Below are 13794 nucleotides of genomic sequence, written 5' to 3' on the forward strand. Positions count from 1 at the left end.
ACAACAAAGTTCAGTCGCTCGCCGGGGTTACCGCCAGTCGGTGATTGAATGATCAGCACATGACCCATGCCTGCCACCTTTTCCGCCGGCGAACGATCATACACCTGCTCCAACTTATCGCCAATGCGAAGTAATCGTTCTCGCCGCTTGTGGACTAGTGGACTTGCCAGCTCGGGTTTCTCGTCAAGTCAGTGGACTGGGTAACTGAAAATGCAAGTTTCCTTTTGCTCACGCCATGTTGGCGATATAGTTTACTTCTCTTTTCTCAAGCCATGTTGGCAGTGCAGATTCTGGTGTACTGTAAGACATATGTAAAAGCATTTAAAAGACACCCTTAGCTCTCGTACCTCGAGCTCGGTGTCTTGTGGACTAGTGGACTGGGCGAGCCCCTAGAGGGGCAACGCCCAGCATGTATCCCGCCCTGAGGCGGGGCCCTGGCTTTCAGATGGGCCTTGACCTCGGAGGCCCAATTGGCCCAATAGGTAGTACCCAAGCTCTATAAATAGGAGGTAGTTATCAAGTGTAGGGGACTTTTTGGGCTCATTGGATGAAATAACACTCGAAATTCAGCACACTCTCTCTCATTCTGATTATCTCTTAGCACAATCCCTCTACCTCTGGGTACTATACCTCTCTTGAATGTCCATTCCCGGAACAGAAACATCCTGCACTTCACCGCATCTGACGCCGCAATTATCACCATTTTCGTATTAAAGTACAGTAGATGATCTTTCGGATCGGAATCTCCGCTGTAAGAATCCAGAACTAACGTTTTCATGTTATCCGGAATCGCCACACTCTCGACATCTTCCGAGAACGGACGGAACTCAGCCACGGAATCTGCTTCTCTGCTTCCATCATCTCGCTGCTCGCGACGGTAGAAATCTAACTGAGCCTGTAGATGCTCATTCCGCTGCTGGATGTTGCCAATGCTGCGCATCAAATGGCGCCATTGCTCCTGCGTCACCGCCGGTTGTTGTTCCGGAGCAGGTGAATTCCCTGGTGAGTGCTCCCGAGATCCCACCTGTGAAGGCGATGGAGGAGGTGGTGGTGATGGAGGAGGAGAGGGCGACTGTACTCCTGCCGTTCGCACCGGAGAATCCAGGTCCACACGATGAGGCCGCCGAGGCGGCGAAATCCGCTGTCGCATTGGTGAATGATGTTGCATCCTGCGTCGAGTCTCCATCTAAACCAGAAACGATGCAAACTCGATCGGAAAACCAACACTAGTCACAGAATCAAAATCGGAAAACCAGAGAGTTGTCTAATCACAATCAGAGGTAACTTCATGCACAATCAATCCACGTGAATGGGAGTAGAAAGTTTACAGTCCCCACAGACGGCGCCAAATGTTCTGGGAATGAACATTGAGGAAAGGTATAGTACCTAAGGGTAGAGAGATTGTGCTAGAGAGAGAGTAAGAGAGAGAATGCTGAATTTTATGTGTTACTTCATCAAATGAGCCAAAAAGTCCCTTACAATTGATAACTACCTCCTATTTATAGAGCTTGGGTACTACCTATTGGGCCAATTGGCCTCCGAGATCAAGGCCCATCTGAAGGCCAGGGCCCCGCCTCAGGGCGGGATACATGCTGGGCGTTGCCCCTCTAGGGGCTCGCCCGGTCCAGTAACATACTGGACTGGACGATTGTAGTTAAAACTTAATGACTGATGAGTGTGGCAGCGCTGCTGAACGATTGTGGCAGAATAAAGGAGGATTAATAGGATTAGGAACAGGGGAACGTGAGGTAACGTTTTAGGGATTCAGAACGTGCAAAGAAAATTAGGAAAATAGGCACGTGAGTAAGTGAAAGTAAATGTTTTAATCTGGTCCATTTATTTAAATCTAATGGCTACAAATCATTCTCACTATTCTCACGTAAGAGGGGCTTTCTCATATGAAACATCCCCTATATATATATATATATATATATATATATATATATATATATATATATGATAGTTGAGAAATATCCCCTCTCAATATGAGTACAGTAACCAAGGCAACCGAAAGCCGGCAAAACATATTAGTCCTACAACAACCTCCCAAACACCACAAAACCTCCCAAAAACCTCTAAACAACCCAACATCTACCCTGCAAGAATAGATTCAAGCCGAGCAGACTAAAAACCCTACAACAAAACCCACAATACATAGAGCTGAAACCGGAGCCTACAAAGCTCCTACATGAGGAACAGTTTGCATGAAAATACTTTCACGTTAAAACTAATATAAAATGTTTTAATATAATTTTAGTAAATTTTCCATACTTTTTAAATAATTTAAAAGTAGATATACAAAAGCATTATAATTTGATTATGAATATAGGGCTCCCACGGGGAATTAGAGAAGAATAAACATATTTAGTCTATATTTATTAATTATTAATTATATAGTAAAAAGCTCCTAAATGAGGAACATTTTGCGTGAAAATACTTTCAAGTTGAAACTGATAGAAGATATTTTAATATAATTTTAGCAATATTCCCAGACTTTTAGTTAATTTTAAGAGTAGATATACATAACCATTTTAAGTTGATTGTAAAAATAGAGATTCCATTATATTAAAATATGTTCAATTTGAAAATAACAAAAATAATTTTTAATATAATTTTAGATTTATTTTTCATAAGTTTAAAGTTATATATATATATATAAATATGAAATATTGACTGGAATTGGAATAAATGAACATATATAACTTTTATTTATTTATGTTGAAGTTACAAATTATAAAGCTCATATGGGTAGAAATTTTTTATGTCAAAACAAGTTGAAATTAATATAAAATATATTTTAATTTAATTTTAGTACTCTTCCCAACCTGTGTAAATAATTTAAGGGTATATATATGGAAACATTATAATTTGATTGTGAATATAGGGCTCCCATTGGGGATTACAGGAGAATTAACATCTTTAGTCTATATTTATTAATTATATAGTACAAAGCTCCTACATGTTGAACATTTTGCATGAAAATACTTTAGATTGAAACTAATAGATAAAGTTTTAATAAACATTTAGTACTTTTTCCATACTTTTAAATAATTTTAAGAGTAGATATGCAAAACCATTTTAATTTGATTGTGAAAATATAGATTCCACGGGGTCTTACATTTATATTAAAATATTTTCAAGTTAAAAATAACCAACAATATTTTTTTTTTCATAAGTTTCAATGTATATATATATATATATATATATATATATGAAATTTTGACGACAATCGGAATAAATGAACATATATAGCTTATATTTTTTTATGTTAAAGTTTTTCCATGAGAAAGAAATAAATTATTGAGTCGCTAAATTAAAGTTCTACAAGCATCCAATTAGCATAACAATCTCTCAACATAGATTAATTCGACTTCTAAATGAACAAGTTGTTGGAATAACAAGTCGTTTATACATTAGAGAGAGAGAGAGAGAGAGAGAGAGAGAGAGAGAAAATATATAGTCTATATTTGTTGTTGTTTATGTTACATATTAAAAAGCTGATACGATGGGGAACATTTAACATAAAAATACATTCAAGTTGAAACTAATAGTATATGTTTTAATATAATTTTTAAACATTTTTTAGACTTTTTAAATATTTTTAGGAGTAGATATACAGATGCATTACAATTTGATTGTGAATCTAGAATCTGATGGTGAAGAACGTTTACATTAAAATATTTTCAATTAAAAATAAGAAAAGAGAAAATTCTATTATTATTTTATGGGTTGAGGAGGGAGGCTCGGAGATCAATTCCTAGATGGTGCAATTTATGAGTCCGATGTACCAAAAAATATCACATCTTCTATATGTTATAAATTATGTAAAATTATTTAAATATGGGAAAAACGAAATAGAAAAATAAAAATCATGCAATTTATTACATATTGAATTTTTATTTCATGATCATATTATTATTTTTTGGCTAAAAAACACTTTTGGCCCCTGATGTTTCAAGTTTGTGCAAATTCTACCCGTACTCTATTTTTGTCGATGTTTCTAACTATCATGTTTTCAAACAGTACACCGTCTACCCCTCCGTCAGTCAGACGTTAAAAAACGCTTTTTTTGTATATTTTTTTGACCTGCCACGTGGAAATTACAAGTGAAATTGGAAAAATGGGGCATGGGAGATTCAAACTCAAGACCTGTAAGTAGTAAAACATTCATTTAACCAGTTCAGTTACATACATAATTGATATATACATCAAGAAAATTTAATTTATATCATTTCCTTGATCATCATCAACTTCATATACTCCTCTTCATCTCTCCAATCCACTCAGGAACCTCTCCTGAGAAAGCCTGACTGACGGAGGGTAGACGGTGCACTGTTTGAAAACATGAGGGGTAGAAACGTCGACAAAAATAGAGTAGGGGAAGATTTGCACAAAGTTAAAACATCAGGGGCCAAAAATGTTTTTTAGTTTTTGGTACATCGAAAAGATATCATAATGATATTAATTAAACATTAAATTATATTTGTATGTATTTATCATTTATATAAAAAAAAAAATCTATATATTAAAACAAATTTAAAGGGAATCATCCATATATTTAAAATAATATATTTCTTAAATATTTTAAGTAGTGTTTTTCATAAATTTTAATAGGAAATATATATAAAAGGGAATAAAAGTATGATAGTAAAGATGTTTTAATATAACTTTTATACTTTTATTTAGACTTTTTAAATATTTTTAGGAATAGATCTACAGAAGCATTATAATTTGCTTGTGAAAATAGGATCTGACAGGGAAGAACGTTTACATTAAAATATTTTCAATTAAAAATAACAAAAGTCCAATCATTGGATTGGAGCCTAAGGCGAGAGTCTGAATACACTTTGAAGAACGGGTGAAAGAAATTCATAAAGGCGAATAACCTTACAGAGAATCATTCTGTTTGGTTCAGGATTCACAAAGATGATCCACATGTTATTCATGTTGGAGTCATGAACGAGTTAATTTTGTGAAAAATTAAACCAACCAGAAGTCAATTATGGAAAAAAAATTTATTGTGTTTTTTATTTATCTTGGTGGTGAACAATTAGATTGATTGGATTTTATATCCAAAAAAATTGTATGCTTTACTGGAATGTGGTGTTTTTCCACCAGAGATATGTATTGCGATTTTTAATTAAATGTTCTTGCTTTTTCATAAATATATTATAGTATTTTATATAAGAGAATATTATTATTGCATCCTTTAAATTTTGAATACCCATCCGTATTTATTTAGAGTTTAGGAAATCACAATGATATGGTGTAAAAAAAAATATAATTTAATATGTAATCCATATTTTCTATCATCTTATTGGAGAAATGAAAAACAAAACTCATACAAATATTATATTATTATATCATAAACAAATTAAAAACACAATAAATTATATTTAGATTTTTTGTCCATTCATACAAAATAAATAATTCTATATATTAAAAGCAAATTATTATATACTAGGAAATATGTCCCCCGTGCATCGGCACGGGTATACATACTAGTTAATTGTATGATAAAGTATTTATTTAATAATTTTGAAGTTTTATAAATGCTCACAATTAGAATATTTATTTAATTTAATTTCATATTACATTGGCAGCATTGATCCTTTTCTGAACAGCGTCACGAATGCTATTGAATGATTCTTCTAAATCATCACATAGTAGGTGCGGATTTGGAATGCCGGTTGGATCCACGGACAGAGAAATGGTCATCTGATTAGCATAACTTATAAAGTGGAACGTGAGTGCCTGTAAAAGAAACATAAAATAAATCCATTAATTGAGGTCATCGAAATAATTAACAAATAATTTCAGTACTTTGTTGGCGGTCTACTTCCTAATAATAATGTAACCAAATACATAATATTTCAAAATATTAAAATATAAATGTCTTCAAAATACTTCAAATTCGAACTTCAATCTGAAAAAGGCTTTAAAGAGAAACTTGGTCCTATATTATTCAGTCAATAAAGTCATATATTCCCATGGGGATCATGAAATATTTCCTCTATACTATTAATATAATTGTGCATAACTCAACACTTACGAGAGGTTGTCCGTATAAACCAGGAGCAATGTATTATATCGGATGACCATAGAAACTAATTTCCTCTGGACCAGGCACGTTAGAGAAGAGCAAAGTGATATTACAGAGCCACCTTCCTATTAGCGCTGCAACGACCTGTTGGAAAGTCCTAAATGTAAGAAGCATATTTATACAAGATTAAAAATACAATAGTTGTGATTAAAGTAGCTTTCTCAAGTTTTCCGATGAATCAAAGAAAAAGTAGCTTTCTCAAAAGTAGTTTAATTTTTTATAAAAATTACCCTTGAGAAATTGATCTCGTCTTCAATTCCCCAACTCATATGTCCCTCATTTCTGACCACTTGAGTTATTCTTCGGAAACAAAGTAGTTTAATATGCAAATAATTGTAAGTTTTATAGGTTTTGAGGACTTGAGATTATAATTATATAAATATTTTTTAGTTGAAAGATTGAGACTTTGTTTCGAAGCGAAACAAAAAACACTTATTAGAGCTTCTTCAGTTCTTTTTAAATTTCAATGAATCTATATCCAAAAATCCCTCTAAGTTACAAAGCTAAAAACAATTTCTTGTCAATGCATATTACCTTCACCCCAAATAGATTGAGTAGCAATGTTGTAACAAAGTAAGAGAGTTTAGCAATTTCTTGTCAATGCATATTACCTTCACCCCAACGAGTGTTTCTTTCGGTCCATTGAGGTCTTGGCATGGCGAACATATTCCAATGGGTCCTCATGTAAGGCAATGGATAAAGGGAGGATTACAAATCCAACCACATTACCCATCTAGCTTTTGATTTTTCAGCCATCATTTCTGACAGATCCTAATTAACATGGTGATTGGGTTAATTAAGCACAAGAAATTACTCAATGTATACTTATAAGTTACTAGTTAGGAGAAAGAAAAAAATAAATGGGAACAATCATCATCTAGTAATTCTATTTTAAAAAACAAAACATCTACTAATTCTTTCAAAAAAAAATCTAGTAATTAATATTATGACGTTACTTCAATCATAAAATGTATAACAAAGAACATAGTTTTATGTTCATACTTGTTTTTTTTAAGGAACATGATTCTATTAAATCAAAGTGGCATAGAAGCCAAACAATCATCCAACAACAGCGGGGCTAAACCCGGCGGTCCTTCCTCCACCCAAACCTCATTGGAAAAGGTAGAGAGGCATTCCGCGCCATATAGTCAGCCGCATTATTGCCATAAAATCAACAAAGTCGAACAAATTACAAAAACGAAATCAATCTTGAATAACTGTAAATAAATAAGAGCACCCGGTCGCCTTCTTCCAAGCCTGGAACAAAGGAAGACAATCTGTCTCAAAAAGAACTCGCCTGAATCCCAACTGAGTAGCTAACTCCATTGCCCACCTCAACGAGAGAGCCTCTCCAATGGTTGGCGATAACACCATGGTTGGATACATAGAAGCGGACGCCATAACCTCCCCATTGTAGTTCCTGGCCACCATTCCAAAACCTACGAGTTTGTCTCTCCCCACCGCAGCGTTGATATTAATCTTCACTATTCCCCTTGCTGGTCGAATCCATCGTGCCATGGTAGCAGCCGGCACATCCCTGGTCATGCCCTCCTTCGGTAGTGCCCGTAACGTTGCCGCACGCGACAACACCTCTCTCCAATCAACGCGCCGCTCATAAAAAACAAATGCACATACTTGTTTCACAACAAATGCACATTGAGTCGATTTAAATGATATATCAATGCACATTGAAAATACTCTCTATCACATAAGTCTTTAACAAAAAATTAAATGTTATCAAGTATACAAGCTATTACAGACAAAATTCTTTTGTTTTGATATATATCTAGATCTTATATCTCAAAAAGAATATTAATATGGAAACCAAACTCACATGAACTCCCACTGCACGTCTAATATTAACGGCAATTGCTGCCGTAAGGCGAATGTTCTTAAGGAAACCACTTATTCTTTGTTTTATAATGCCGCCATTAGCATCCTCACCAGTTTGGAGGACAATATGAGTAACAAAGCGTTAAATATTAAAAATAAATTGGTTAATTATGTTCTTTTCTTTTCCATTACAATTGATTTGAAACCTCAGAGTAGTTTTTTTCCAAGTAATATTGAAAAATCAAGAAGGTAATATATAACTTACCGTATTCACGATTCAAGTAGCGAGTGAGACGAGCTTGTGTTACCCCCAATAAAACGTCATTAACGGTCTAATTAAATAAAATGAAACATAAATATATCAATTAAATCGACTCATTTTTATTTGGATGGTGCTCCATGATGCTTTACCAACGAACGCGAAAAGGTTCCATTGTCAGTTAGCTTCCTCGCCAGATTGTGCTCGCTGCTCGAATGGCCCTGAAGATGCTACTCATTGTCTAAGAGATTGTCCCCATTCTAGAGAGCTTTGGGGGAGATTGGGGGCGTTGCATTGGCGGAATTTTTGCTTGGTGATTGCAAGTCCTGGGTCCGTACTCAGCTCCAGAGTAACAACTCTCTCCGCTTCCTTGCTGGCCTTTGGGGCGTGTGGAAATGGCGCAATAATATGTTGTTAGATCCCTTTCCTTGGACGCTCGAAGTAGCGTGGCAAAAACTCCGTCATGATCATGACGAGGTCCTTCAGTTTGCAGGTGATAATGCAGTGGATGAGAGCACGTTTTTAATTTATCGTTGGCAGCCACCGTCGTCGGGGTTTGTGAAATTGAACACCGACGGCAGCTCCCATGATGTGGATCATTGTATGGGCGGAGGCGGGCTGCTGCGTGACTGCCATGGTTATTGGATTCTTGGCTTTGCGAGCCATGGTAGAAATGGCAATCCTTTCCTCGCTGAGGCATTAGCACTTCGGGATGGGTTGATTATGACTTGGAACCATGGCCACCGACGGGTTTTGTGTGAAGTGGATTGTGCAGGTCTAATTACGGCGTTGAGAGGTGGCGATCGTTGGCGGTTGCATGACCATGCTGATGTTTTGGGAGCGATCTGCGAGCTTCTTAGTAGGAATTGACAGTGTACGCTGAATTGGATTAATAGGGAGGGTAATGGTCTTGCTGATTGGCTTGCTCGTCATGGTGCTTTCTCTCAAGTCGCGGGTGTCAAGGACATTGTTGCTGCTCCTCCGGAGCTGGAGTATTTTCTGTTGAAGGATAGACTAGCCATGCGCTAGTCCCCGTGTTTTCTTTCTTTTGTTGTTTCACTTTTGTTAATTTTCCGATGTACAAAAAAAAAAGAACAAGAATTAATATCCTAAATACATGGTTGCATATAAACCATTCATTATTTATGGGTTGGGTTTATAGCTGCTGATGGATTTCTATGTTGGTTGATGAAATTATGGGTTGAGTATTGAATTTTAGGGTTTGAGTTGAAGAACACTCATAACTATATGATGATTAAGAACTTCTTTATATTGTATGTGGATATTAAATTTTAATTAAAAGTTATATTTCAAATTCCACGTAAGCTTTTGGTAAATGATTCAATGTTTTTTATAATGGTTCATTGACGGTAAGGACCAAAACCACAATATTATTTTGCACTTAAGATTAAAAACAACTAACAAAATTTATAAGGACCAAAATCAAATGACTTGTATAGGGACTTCCAACATATTTAAGCTTAAATATATTAGAGTATTCTTTTTTGTGAGTGAGACTGTAACCTTTTATACTTTGTCCATGATGTTATCTTTAATATTCTCTCTTCTCTCATTATAGAGTGAATTTTACACACTTGAGATTCTCTAATTAAGTCGAAAATATTTAAATTTAAATACTTTTTAAATGATAAGTTGACTTATACTAAATTACATGCATAAAATTTATGATAAATTTAAACTAATATTATTATGTATTTATATATTAAATTATTAAAAATTATTTATTTTAAAAATTATACCTTAATATTTACATATTAAATTTCAACTATTTCATTTAAAATCTATAATATAAAATTAAACATATTCAAAATAATTATTACAAAATTATATTTCAGTTCTTTTACAACTATTTTTTTCAGGACTAAAATACTAGTTTATTAATAAAAAATAAAATGAGGGATAAGTTACCGCTTTCATTTCATTCTTCAGGAGCTTGATGTCATCCATACTAATCATGGAGTGCACGAACCGCTTTGTATTGAGTTGGACTCCTGGTGAACCTTTTAGAGGGGTTTGAGTGTCCTTAATGAACATAATGGTCAAAACAAAACGCACCATGTCCACCACAGTGTGCCAAATCAGGCCCAACCACCACCAAATAGCTAAGAAGAGCAACCGGAATGAGTTGTAACGATGGTATATACATGAGTTAGTGCTCTCTCTCTTCAGCGATGGCTCCGTTTGTAAAGCGTCAAGGTGAGAGGTTTTCTGAGTAGTAGAAAGGAGGAGTGATATGAGAGAGATACCATCCCCCAACGAATGGTGGATCTGAAAAACACCAACAGCTTCAGCATCTGAGGTTTTCACATTGAGGATGTGAAGTTCCCAAAGTGGCTTTGACAAGTCCAATGGAGTTTTGGTGAGGTTGGAGATGTAGTCATCAACAAATCTATTTTGGAACTCCATGTTGGAATCTATTATAGGAATTATGATATGGTCGTCTAAATTAATTTTTGTTGGGATCCATCTAGTTTTCCTTCCCTTATGCTCCTGGAGAAGGGAACCAAAGTGAATGATTAAAAAGTCAAGTGTAGATGAAATTCAAAAACTAATCAAATGAAATTTGGTATATAATTCAACCATGGAGTCATACTAGCTTGCTGGTGAACCTAGGTTGTGTGAGTGGAGTTTGATAGAAACCTTCTTTTATGACTTGAGGATTTAATCTGGTTTTGCAACCCACGATGGCCATCACATATAAGTTTAAGGATGATGCTTGGTATATCCGCTCCCACAGACTCATACCACCTTCACCACCACCTCTTAATGACACCGCCATGTTTGCTTCTCAAGTGCTATGTGGAACAATGATAACTTGATTAACTTCTCTCATCATTGCTCTGAATATATCATGCATTGAGTAATTACAAATAAGAAGTTCAATATAAATAGATATATATATCAGGCTAATTGTTTTTAGAATTATAAAAGGCATTGGACAAATTATTTTTAAATATTATTATTTAGCCAGCAAAAGTAGGAGCTAATTAATGATGTTGAGTTATTAGTTATCTTTTAAGGCCTAGTTGACAATTACCCTTGCCTAATTTTTTTAACAATTACCCTTGCCTAATTTTTTAACAATTACCCTAGCCTAATTGTTTAATTTATATAACTTTACTTGCTAATTTCGCAATCTTATTTTTTCAATTTTAGATTTTTTAACAAAATATTATTATTTAGTCACCAAAGGTAGGAGCTAATTAATGATGTTGGGTTATTAGTTATCTTTTGAAGCCCTGCTAATTTTGCATAATCTTATTTTTTCAATTTTAGATCTTTTTAACAAAATGTTATTATTTAATCACCAAAGCTAGGAGCTAATTAATGATGTTGAGTTATTAGTTATCTTTTGAGGCCTAGTTGAAAATTACCCTTGCCTAATTGTTTAATTTGTATAACTTTACTTGCTAATTTTGCATAATCTTATTTTTTCAATTTTATATCTTTTTAACAAAATATTATTATTTAGTCACCAAAGCCAGGAGCTAATGATGTTGAGTTAATAGTTATCTTTTGAGGCCTAATTGGCAATTACCCTAACCTAACTCTTTAACAATTAACTTGCCTAATTTTTTAATTTGTATAAGTTTAATTGCTAATTTCGCATAATCTTATTTTTTTCATTTTTAGATCTTTTTAACAAAATATTATTATTAAGGCACCAAAGGTAAGAGCTAATTAATGATGTAGAGTTATTAGTTAAGTTTTTAGGCATAGTTGACAACTACCCTTGCCTGATTTTATATATATATATATATATAGGTAAATTCTGTGGCACCCATAAAATATTTTTTGGGTATGGTACCTGCATTAAGTAATTTAATAGATAATTATTATATTTTTTTTAGGTAAATTTTACATTTTTGCATTTCATTTTACTATTCAATTAATTTCATCTCATGAAATTTGTTTTTTAATGAAAAATGGTTTAGTTGTAGAGATGAACGATGATGGTTGAGATGCGCGCAAAATGATCATGATTGACAGATGAACAAAGCCTAAAAAAAACAACCTACAAATCTCATGTCTCTAAGAATGAAACGTTGCATCACTAAGATAAAATAACATCAAAATTATAACTTGTACATGCTTCTTTATTATTGAATTATCTCATTTTGGGTACCATACTTTGATTTGGGTTAAGATACCATAGCAAACACCATATATATACTAGTATTTTTGATCTGTGCGGTGCACGGGGATACTCATTTATGTTTATTGTTTTATTTTTATAAAATATGTGTTTTTTTTTTGAAATATTTTTTATTTATTGAAAGAATATAATTAATTTTATATCGACATTCATAAATTTGTAAGTTTTATTGGGTGATTATTGTTTTTTTTATGCGTTGTTTTTGTGTTGTTTGTCTTCATTTATGTAAGTGTTGCATTAGTTATTTTTATATATTAAAGTTTCATAGTTTATTACAGAGAGATGAAGTAACATATATGAATTTATTATTTAGTACTAGGAAATTCTTTATTTATTTTCAGTTGAGATCATTACAATGCGAATGCAACTAAGACTAATGATTGTCTTAATAAATTGTAGTTCAATATTCACATGGAGGACGAGTCTTATAGTTGCTATTTTCGTTCCCCGTTTTGTAAAGAAAAATGTAAATTAATTATTATGTAAGAAATTTTGATTAACTGGATTTAAATATTGTAATTAAAGATGTAAATAATCTACTTATCTGACATTGCAAATCACTTCTTTGTAGACAATACTTGAAGTATTATAAAAATTGTTGTCGTCATTGCCGCATATGAGAATTTTTAATCTCGTATGACTTGTGAAAATACTGATTTAGGTAAATATAAGCTAACATATTTCAATGATTGTCCTTGACTTTGTTTCTTTTATTGATAAAAGAAAGTGTTATAGAATACTGTCTCAATTTAAATTTAAAAGGGATTCTCCTATCTGATGGAATTAATGATAATCTTAGTATGAACACTTTATGTCAGCATTTGATCTAGATATAAATTTTGTTTCCAATACATATGTCTCATCAGAGTGATTATCAGACGCGTACCATTACACATTTCACATTTAAGTTGATTGATCGATATTTCTTAGAAGCATTATTGGAATACCAACTTTGAGCCTTAATTGATGATTAGACAAATCTGAAGAGTTTATTCAATTAAAAAACACGGGTGTGTGAACTTCATCGAGGTTGTCGTAAAATGAGAATTTATGAGGATCCATTCACATAAATATTTTCTCTAGAATTATGAATTTGACAATGATTGATGGGTTAAATATGTTTCCGGTCCCTAACATATACACCATAATCTGAAATAGTCCTTCAAAAATTAAATCCTCATTTTTAATCCCGGGAAAATATTGTTTGATAGAAAAAAAGTTATTGTAATGTGATAATGCTTATTTGGAAATTTCATTTATTAATTATTGATCCATGTAGGAGTCCACATAGACTTTTTACATTTGTTTTGATCCTACAAAAAATTTCCACCAAACCTAGTATTCTCCCCTTAATTTCAATTGTTTTTCAATGTTCTTCATCTTCTTGAATAATCTTCATCTTCATCACCCACATCAAACTTA

At 33.3% G+C, this 13794-nt stretch overlaps 1 protein-coding gene across 3 annotated transcripts; it reads right to left on the reverse strand.

Moving 5' to 3' along the window:
• Positions 1 to 5598: 5598 nt before the first annotated feature.
• On the reverse strand, positions 5599 to 11109 carry LOC130745816 (wax ester synthase/diacylglycerol acyltransferase 11-like). 3 transcript variants are annotated; one of them, XM_057598202.1, is made up of 4 exons: positions 10810 to 11108; positions 10125 to 10706; positions 6053 to 6187; positions 5599 to 5754 (listed from the first exon to the last, which is right to left on the reverse strand). In XM_057598202.1, exons 1-3 carry the CDS (start codon positions 10993 to 10995, stop codon positions 6086 to 6088), a joined length of 870 nt encoding a protein of 289 aa, XP_057454185.1. In that variant the 5' UTR covers positions 10996 to 11108; the 3' UTR covers positions 5599 to 5754; positions 6053 to 6085. The 3 variants fall into 3 exon arrangements, with proteins under 3 accessions (XP_057454185.1, XP_057454187.1, XP_057454186.1); XM_057598204.1 differs by lacking the exon at positions 5599 to 5754 and adding an exon at positions 6715 to 6874 and having other exon boundaries at positions 10810 to 11107; XM_057598203.1 differs by lacking the exons at positions 5599 to 5754; positions 6053 to 6187 and adding an exon at positions 7276 to 7737 and having other exon boundaries at positions 10810 to 11109.
• Positions 11110 to 13794: the final 2685 nt, after the last annotated feature.

Source organism: Lotus japonicus, chromosome 3 (genome assembly GCF_012489685.1).
Source record: "Lotus japonicus ecotype B-129 chromosome 3, LjGifu_v1.2".
NCBI lineage: Eukaryota > Viridiplantae > Streptophyta > Magnoliopsida > Fabales > Fabaceae > Lotus > Lotus japonicus.